The sequence below is a fragment of the Octopus sinensis genome, linkage group LG30 (genome assembly GCF_006345805.1).
Source record: "Octopus sinensis linkage group LG30, ASM634580v1, whole genome shotgun sequence".
In the NCBI taxonomy this organism is placed as follows: Eukaryota; Metazoa; Mollusca; class Cephalopoda; order Octopoda; family Octopodidae; genus Octopus; species Octopus sinensis.
Window position 1 is genome coordinate 215,001 of NC_043026.1, and position 10,000 is coordinate 225,000.

Consider the following 10,000-nt stretch of genomic DNA (forward strand, 5'->3'; position numbering starts at 1 on the left):
CTGACGCATGATAAGACGATTTCTCTCCAGTTTGTGGGGGTCTTGTAAAATTGCGTGATCTCCAGATGTCGGATTATCTCCTAGGGTGGGTCGTGACATCCACCTTCAGCACTCGATACATCGCTGCTCCGCTTGTTTTTGCTGTGGTAGCAAATTTTCTGACGGAACGACGAGAATTTCGCCGTGTTTTTCATCAGGTACAACTGATCAGCTGAAGGGTAGGCCAACTTCATTTTCGGTGACGTCTAAGTCGATCGTCGATGCAACCACTGTCTTGAAATTTCTTTACAATTTTCCAAACTATTCTTCGGTTAATTTTATGTTTTTTTCTATAGCCCCCTGTGTGGAGGGTTACGATTATATTTCGGTCTCTAGCCATGATGTAATTTATGACTCGAAATTTATTTAGTCTCAAATAAGAAGAAAACACACAGAGTTTTTATAATGATGTATAATTTTCATATCTTATCACATTTATTGATAGTTATTAAAGCCCGAAACCTCGTTTGCTTTAATTTCGGGACACCCTGTATATATATATAAACAAAAGCAACAAATGGATTGTGATTCACAATACGTGAGTAGGGATTTGTTCTTATGTATTCTTCTACACGATTGCGCTATCGCCGACCTAAACTTTGTGTTTAAGTACCCGGTTCTCTTAAATCCTGAAATTTGTATATATATATATATATATATATATATATATATATATATATATATATATATATACAAGTATATATATATAAAGGCCCAATCCTCCACGCAATGCGTGTTGACAGCAAATGGACCGTCTGACATGCGGTAACTAACCCTTCCACAAGAAGCATAAGAGCCTACGCACCAGCCCGTTCTGCCACGACGCGGGACAAGGGACGACAGAACTTTCATGGACAGCTTCCTCTAGGCCCATTTCTGGGTGACACTGGCCACCCTGTCTTTCACCTCGCACCAGTTCTAGTCCATTTGGAGATCTGGACTTAGAGATCCTCAGCAACGTAACAGGTCCATCCTTCCAGCGCCCACAACACTGTAGGTTAGCAAGGGCCTTCCAATCCAGGTTCAGAGCTGCAGACCCCTGACTTCTTCTGTTTAATCATTGATCCTGTCACTGCTTCGAATTCCCTTAGGGTACTGCCGACCATCTCAATTTGCGAGGTGTCCAACACTATCACGGTGAATTCACCCGCATACGCCGACACGAACCTTCCATATCCAAATTCACGCAGAATGCCCCTCCAAACCCTCAGCTTCGGCAGTAATGGTTCGAGTAGCAGTACGTAGAGAAAGGATGGAGTGTATACCAAGGATGAAAACTAATCGCATGTCTGGGTTCTATTGGAAAAAGTGCTTCAGAAACAATTATTTTTAATATGTGGGCCCCCTCCTTTTCCTTCTTCGTTGTCCCTTGTACTACGCTGGCCTTAATATATAATTACTGCCACATAAATAATTAATGTTACATTTTTATGTTGTTTTTCAATCGATTTCTGTTTCAATAAATGCAACCATGGTTTGAACTTATGACAACACTGATTCTCCTGATTGTTGAGTTTCATCGAAATTTATCGACCTAAACATTGAATTATTTTCTGCCGCCGAAACATGAATTTCTAAACCTGAAAGCCAGTCATGTTGATGATAATCAATATAAGATTTAATTCAACCAACCAACCTACTCTGGTGTCTGTCAGTCGATATATAAGTATGAACCTGTTATATGTAATATTGTCAACTTGAACTAAATTAATTTATTTAACTGAATTGGCTGGTTTGGTTTTAACAACATTTTCGGGTTCTCATTATTGCTTTCATACTTTACTCGCGTACCGACATACTATTAAATACAGTTCACTATTAAAAATTGAACGACATATATTCTAGCTTTTAAGCGATGAGTTTCTTACATCTGAGCAACATGTCTACAAAATCCATACCCGCTCGTGGCTTCATTTTAATCTTGTCATTTTCCAAATGATTTTCTGTTATATTTAATGTTTTCCATTACTCACAAGAGTTGTGTTTCCTAGGCCAACGAAAAGACAACAAAATTCAGTATAGAAACAAATCTATATTACAACAGATACATTTATATATACATATATACATACATACATACATACATACATACATACATACATACATACATACATACATACATACATACATACATACATTATGAAGGCCGACCTAAGCCAGGAGATCCAGCGAGCCATCACCAACCATCTATGCAAATCACAAGGACCACTCACCCATTACCAACTTCCCTTACCTCGACATTCCTGTTAAATGTACGTTGCATCAACCCATCAATTATTGCCCAAAAATGGAAGATCCCATATATAGAGAGTTGGCTTGCCGAAATGGCACATTGCTTCCCTTTCTTTATCCTTACCGAGACTCACCTGAACAACACCCACATGGACGCAGAGTTGAAAATAAAAGATTTCACCATTGTTCGTGCGGATCGCACAGACCGAAATAAGGGAGGGACAGCCATCTTTATCCATGACTCCTTTTCACTTGATGCCAAGGACACATTTTCCAATGGCTACTGTGAATCGGTATCACTATACAACAAAGCCAAGGACATAACCATTGTTGGTCTTTACAGGCCTCCCCAGGTACCTCTAAAGTACTTTGAAGAGTGCCTTAGCAAAGTCAAGTCCTTCCTTCGGAAGTACCACTCCGGAAACATACTAGTGATGGGTGATTTTAACCTCCCTCATGTGAACTGGCCCACAAATACTCCGAAGTTAGGCAAGTGCTCTACATCAGATAGGGCAGCAGCAGAACTGCTCTTTAATCTGATGGATGAGTCTTTCCTGATTCAGCTAGTGCTTGAACCAACGAGACAGAATAAAACGATCTTGGATCTGGTATTGACCAATCACTCTAGCTACGTTCACAGCATTTCAGTCGAAAAAACTCTCCTCTCAGACCACGACATGGTACTCTGCAATCTTAATTCCCGACATATAAAAACCAAACCAGCCAATCCCACTCCATGGCACCCATTTGACAACATAAACTTCCACAAAGCGGACTGGGGAACAATCAGAAAGGATCTGTCTTCCATCGACTGGTCTTTTACTCTCAATTGCCCTCATATTGAGACCGCGTGGAAGCACTTTGAAACCATTGTCACCTATACATGCTCTAAACACGCTCCCAAGAAATCTACTAACACAAACAGAAACCGGCTCCCTAAAAAGAAAAAAACACTCATCAGGCGCAGCAAAAGACTCAACAAAAAAATCAACCAATTAAAATATTCCCACACGCAACATCCACATTCAACAACAATGAAAAGACTAGAACTGGAAAAACTTCATCTGGAGACTAACATGAAAACCTCCATTGAAAATCAAAGAGCTGTGGAGGAACAATGGGTAATCAAAAACATCAAACAGAACCCAAAAGTCTTCTATTCTTATGCAAATAAGCATAGAACCACTGTCTCACCAATTGGGCCATTGATTGATGATAACGGCTTTCCCCAACACGATGCTAAAGAAATGGCAGAAATACTGCAGAAACAATACTGCTCTGTCTTCAGTGTTCCCACTGATATTGATGTGAGGGAAACGAACGAAGCTGACTCCCAACACAAAATCTCAGACATAACCTTCACTGCCACCGACATCGTAGCAGCAATAAATGAGGTCAAACATTACTCTGCTGTAGGCCCTGATAGATTTCCCGTTGCAGTCCCTCTGACCAACCTCTGGAGAAACTCGTTAGACGCAGGTTAGATACCGAAAAAGTTTCTATCCCAGTCGGTCATCCCGGTTTTCAAACAGGGAAACAGATCCCTCGCAGTCAACTATCGCCCAATCTCACTCACCTCCCACATCATTAAAGTGTTTGAAAGAGTGTGAAGATCAAGGATAGCTGACTTCCTGGAGACCCACAAACTCCTAAGTTCAAATCAGCATGGCTTTCGCTGTGGCAGGGACTGTCTAACACAGCTCTAACACCACATTGAGGATTTACTCAATGCCTTGGGAACAGGTTCGAACTCTGACGTCATATATCTTGACTTCAGTAAAGCGTTCGACAGGGTAGACCATAACATCCTACTCTCGAAATTGGCAAATGTTGGAATCCGTGGAAAAGTTCTACACTGGATTAAGTATTTCCTGGCGAATAGAACGCAACATGTTGTTGTTGATGGAGTCCACTCAAACCCAGCAAAAGTCACCAGCGGTGTTTCCCAGGGAACTGTTTTGGGTCCACTACTCTTCATAATTTACGTAAACGACCTTTCCAGTGTCGTACATCACTGCAAAGTGAAAATATTCGCTGATGACACTAAGCTCCAGCAAATCGTCAATGAAGAAGCAGACCGAACTCAACTCCAGTCTGATCTATATGCTGTGAGTCAATGGGCAGACAGAAACAAAATGCAACTGAATGAGGGAAAATTTGAGCTGATGCATTTTGGAAGAAATTCCTCACTAAAACAACCATACACTCTTCCTTCAGGGGAACCGCTCACAGCCTCTAACAATATCAGAGACCTGGGTGTAATTGTTGATGACGATCTCAGTTGGAGTGCACACATCAACAAGAAGGTTGATATAGCTCGTAGAATGAGTTCCTGGATCTTAAGAACTCATACCACTTTTTTCCTCCTTTGTACGGCCACAGCTTGAATACTGCTGCCCACTGTGGTCTCCTCACACAAGACAAAACATCTCCAGAATTGAGTCACCCCTGAGGGCTCTCACTAAACAAATTGAAGGCATGGCTGCTCTCGATTATTGGGATCGCCTTAAAACCTTGAAACTTTACTCCCTCCAGCGTCGCCGTGAGCGGTACATCATTTGTACGATGTGGAAAATATACCGCCAACTTTGCCCAAACGACCTAAACATTAGCTTCAAGGTCCATCCAAGACTTGGACCACGGGCTATACGTCTCCTGCCAAATTCAAGATCATAACATACATGTACACTGCAACATAATTTCTTTTCCTCAACAGGCCCTGCCCTATTTAACATTGTCCCGAGGGATATCAAAGAGGAAAAGGATCCCATCAACTTTAAACAGAGTCTGGATAGATTCCTTCAAAGAATACCAGATAAGCCACCCATAATTGGATACAACTCACCCAACAAGAACTCACTACTTGAACAAAACTGGATACAACTCACCCAACAAGAACTCACTACTTGAACAAAACTTGACTTAAACAGGATTCGAATAATCCTATCAGGTGGTGCTATTAAGTTAGACATGGCCTGGACCAATCTCTGGTCGAAACATATCTAAGTTTCTAAGTTTATATATATATATATATATATATATAAATAGAGAGAGAGAGTGAGAAAGAGATGGACAGATAGATAGATATAGATATAGATATTTATATACATATATGCATATATATATACGTATATATATATATATATATACATATATATATATATACATATATATATATATATATATATATATATATATATATATACATATATATATATATTTAACATATATATATGTATACATATGTATGTAGGTGTGTACAAATATATATGTATATACGGATATATTTATATATTATTTATATATATATATATATACATATATATATTTATATTTAACATTCACTATTAATATCCCTACTCTTTCTGTTAGCTACTTATGACGTTATATCATATAACGTTTTTTTAAACAATATTAATAGCGTTCTGTCTATCGCCATTCAAATCAAACATTTTTTGCTAAAACGTCATCTTGACGAGCTTCCTTTTTTTCACTTTCCCGAAGAGAAGATTGCATTGTTTATACCTTTTATTCTTTTGAATTGTATCAGGGGAATTTTCGAAACATGTGTCGAAAGTAAAAATATTTGTTTACACCTGCGTTAACTCCATTTTTTATTCCCATATATATATATATATATATATATATATATATATACATATATGTGTATGTTTGTGCGTATGTAAATGTGTGTGCAAATGTGTGTATATGTGTATACACACATACATATGTGTATACACACATACACACACCCAAAATGTCCGGCCTGAACTTGACAATTGCCAAAAAAAAACTAAACACAGAATTCCATCTCAAAATATAATTATCTTTCAAAAATCAAAATCTATCAACTAAATTATGACTGTGAGATGACAGTTTCCTTAAATTGCTCAGCGTCGGCTGCAACTACGGTCTGGAGACTTCTCCGGAGCTTGGTTCGTGCGTTCATCACTGTGTACCTAGGAAAATCTCAGTTAGAATCAGGGCAATTAAGAGGCCAGGAGTGGGGGCTGATGATGTTGTAGAAATTTTCTGACAACCACTCCTGAGACTTTCCAGAGACATGGCTAAGATCCGAATCCTGCTAACACACACGTAGACTTCCAACAGCAACGCTCTCAAGCTAATACTTCACTAGTCCCCAAAAGCTCTAAATAGCCGTTTGAAATGTGCATAAGGCCCTCTTCATCAGTGTTAGTACGAAATCCAGCGTGCCGTCGTTGTCGGAACGCCTGCTGTGTAACCCCCAGGTGGTCATAGGTTCCTAGTTTCTCTTGTAACTACTTACGACGAGTCTCAGAGACTTTACAGTGTTCAAAGCGCATTGAACCTGATACACACGCATACACACCCACGTACACACACACTCACATGCATACATACATGCATACATACATACATACAAGCACACATTCATGCATACATACATACATACATTCATTCATACATATATACATACATACATATCATGCATCGTGCTCCCAAGCTGTCTCTCTGTCTCCACTATACGAGATTACTGCTCATTTAGATACGCGAGAAAGGACGCAGGTCTTTGAGAAATCTCCTGGACGGACGAGAGGAAAGTAAGAGCAAAATGTGAAATGAAAAACAAATCAACAGTTGTATACATTTTGTGAAGCAGAAAGATCTCATATTCTTTATAGATGTGAAACTTCCACAGGTCGACTAAATTCTTGATCTGAAATTTATATCAAATATAAACATAAGGACAAATTTCCACCGTTGAGCTGGTGAACAGCATCCTCTCCGGATTAAGCATTCAGTCTCATAGATCTTGATCTCCTCCCCGTTGTATCACTCTACGCCAACCGTGCTCTCATTCGAACACCGTCCACATTAATACTTCTTTGAACGGCAAAAGATCTTCTTTCGTTTATTTCTTTTACTTTTCTTTTCTTCCAATTCCACCTTTTTCTTTCTCTCATTCCACTATATGCATTTATTTGCCTCTCACTCTTTACCGTGGTGTTTTCCAAAACTGACCAGCCACGTTGACAATATGATATATAAGCTTGCTAGTTTATAGTATTTTCATACCACTAGAGTGATTATAGCTGGTAATTGAATATTGTGTTTGTTAAATGATATTAACATTTCACTGGATGGAAGATACTGTTGTTGATCCCACCAATTACAGAAGATTAAATTATTTGTGTGTGAACGTGTCCACACACACACACACACACATACACACATAAGCTCTCATATATATACATATATACATATAAATAAATATATATATATATATATATATATATATATATATATATATATATATACACATTCATATATGTGTCTATATATGTATATATACCTCTATGTATATATATTTATATTTATAGATACGGGTATATATATATAGCAGTTTCGTTCTTATACATTACTGGTTGTTTAATTTGGTCAATCTCTACTTGAGTTAGAAATTTTTTTCAGAATGTTTCTTCTTGCGTTGGCAAGTTTGTTACTGTCTATGTAGGGTCTTACTTCTATGTGTTTCCATCTCCAGTTTCAGTAGGTTTGTACAGTATTAGATTTATTGGTGGGGAAATATATGGCATGGGACTTCTTTATTAGTTTCCCTAGACCATTTTTCATTCTTTTTCATTTTGTTATTTGATGACGATCATGGATGGCCATCTGTTGGAATATTCCGATTACGGGGTACTTCCAGCGCCTGTGGGTCGGGAAGATTTGAACCAGTAGCTTAAAACCGTATCGGGACAGCTGCTATAAAGAGGAAACTACAAAACACAGGAATTCAGGATTTCATCTCCTTCGAAGTATTTCTCTTCTGAAGCAACACAATTTATGAAGCATCGTTTCAGTCGTCAGGAACATCCCTGGAACTCATTTCTGCGGATAGCGAGCATCTACCTCGTCGCATTCTCTAGGATTTTCTCGACATCTTCAAATCTTTTGGGCCTCCCACTACGAAGACCTTGGTTCCGGTGTCATAGCAACAGGCACAAGGTCTTCACCTGTAATGACGTTTTTCAAATGACTTCCTAGACACAACCAAATAGATTCTGCACCGCTGACAGCCTTTCTTCTTCTTGGGACAACCACACTCAAGACACTTTACTTCTAAACACTGCTATCAACAACGGAAGTGAGTGGAAACTTTATAACCACCGTGAATGATCACCATATTTCATTCTGTAACTGCCACCTCTGAAGTGTGCAGTGTTACATAATAGATCGGACTCTTACCTAACATTCCATTGAACCCTTACTGACAAAACGATGGGTTAGATCGTCTGTAATGTATGTATACAACTGTGCATACTATATATATAATACATATATTATATGTATAGATATATAAATATAAATATATATATATATATATATATATATATATACACACATACATATATGCATATATATACATACATACGTATATATATTTATATATATATATATATACATATATTTATACATATATATACATATATATATATGTATATATATATATATATATGTATACACATACATATATATATAGACATATATATATATATATATACATACATATATATATATACATACATATATACATATATATATATATATATATACATTTATATATATATATAAATACATATATAAATATATATATGTATATACATATATAAATATATATATATATATATATATATATATATACATATATATATATATATATATATATATATATATATATATATATAGTGATCATTTCATGTATTAAGGCAACTATTTGCTTCATATTTTAAAAAATCGCAACACCTTACAAATTTTCAAGCCGAATACATACTAGTGCGAATACATACATCACAAATGCGATGTTGACCACTCACGCTAATTGTTTGGCATTTCCGCCAATTTGTATATATACACACATAAACACGCTCGTACACACACACGCACACACACACACACACACACACACACACACATACACACACATATATATATATATGTGGTCAAATAGGAAATGGAACAATAACAACAACAGCTGGAAAGAGAGAAAGAGAATCAAAACTTCAAAGACCGATGTTGGATATATTATTTATATGGATTCTTTATTAATAGGTAATATTTGACGTGTGTGCATCACTAGTGGTGGTCAGCTAGATTGGGTGAACGTGAACAACAACAACGGCTGGAAAGAGACAAAGAGAATCCCAACTTCAAAGTGATAATACATGGCGTGTGTGCATCACTAGTGGTGGTCAGCTATATTGGGTGAATGTGAACAAAAACAACAACAACAATAGTATCAATGGATATCATGTACTGGGTTATTTCTACGGCTTCAGGCTGATGAATATGGCCATGGAGTCTGCTATTCCAAAACCTGCAAGTAACAATAACAACATCAATAACCAAAGGAATTGAAATAAATCGTGGAAAGTCTTCTTACGCGGTCGCTCGTATTAATAGAAATGGCAGCCAAATCTCCATAAAGTGTAATGGGAAACATACGGGTCGGTCACGGTCAGAACGCCTTTGATCGTAAATTAGTTGAATCAAGGCTGATTGGCTGCTGAACAATAAGTACAAAGATAACTTCTGCAATTACTACTCACATTAACAGAGAGAGAGAGACAGAGAGAGAGACAGAGAGAGAGACAGAGAGAGAGAGAGAGAAGGGAGAGAGCGACAGAGAGACATACACAAACTCACAAATTGAAAACATCACTTACCGTCGTACCAGATGACTCTC

The 10,000-nt window shown here is 37.5% G+C and overlaps 2 protein-coding genes across 5 annotated transcripts in view; one reads left to right on the forward strand and one right to left on the reverse strand.

Annotated features, from left to right (window-relative positions):
- Window positions 1-10,000, forward strand: part of LOC118768578 — a 244,238-nt gene that overhangs the window by 111,904 nt on the left and 122,334 nt on the right. The gene's annotated exons all lie outside the window — the stretch shown is intronic.
- LOC118768580 overlaps window positions 9,333-10,000 on the reverse strand; it is a 12,318-nt gene continuing 11,650 nt past the window's right edge. For 3 of the 4 annotated variants that reach the window (XM_036515357.1, XM_036515356.1, XM_036515355.1), the window contains exons 5-6: window positions 9,981-10,000; window positions 9,338-9,631 (exon numbers count right to left, since the gene is read on the reverse strand). The exon at window positions 9,981-10,000 is cut by the window's right edge and continues 138 nt beyond it. In XM_036515357.1, the coding sequence (XP_036371250.1) occupies window positions 9,582-9,631; window positions 9,981-10,000 (70 nt within the window). In that variant the 3' untranslated portion in view covers window positions 9,338-9,581. Of the gene's footprint in view, window positions 9,632-9,980 lie in introns of all 4 variants that reach the window. The other variant, XR_005004385.1, reaches the window with a different exon arrangement.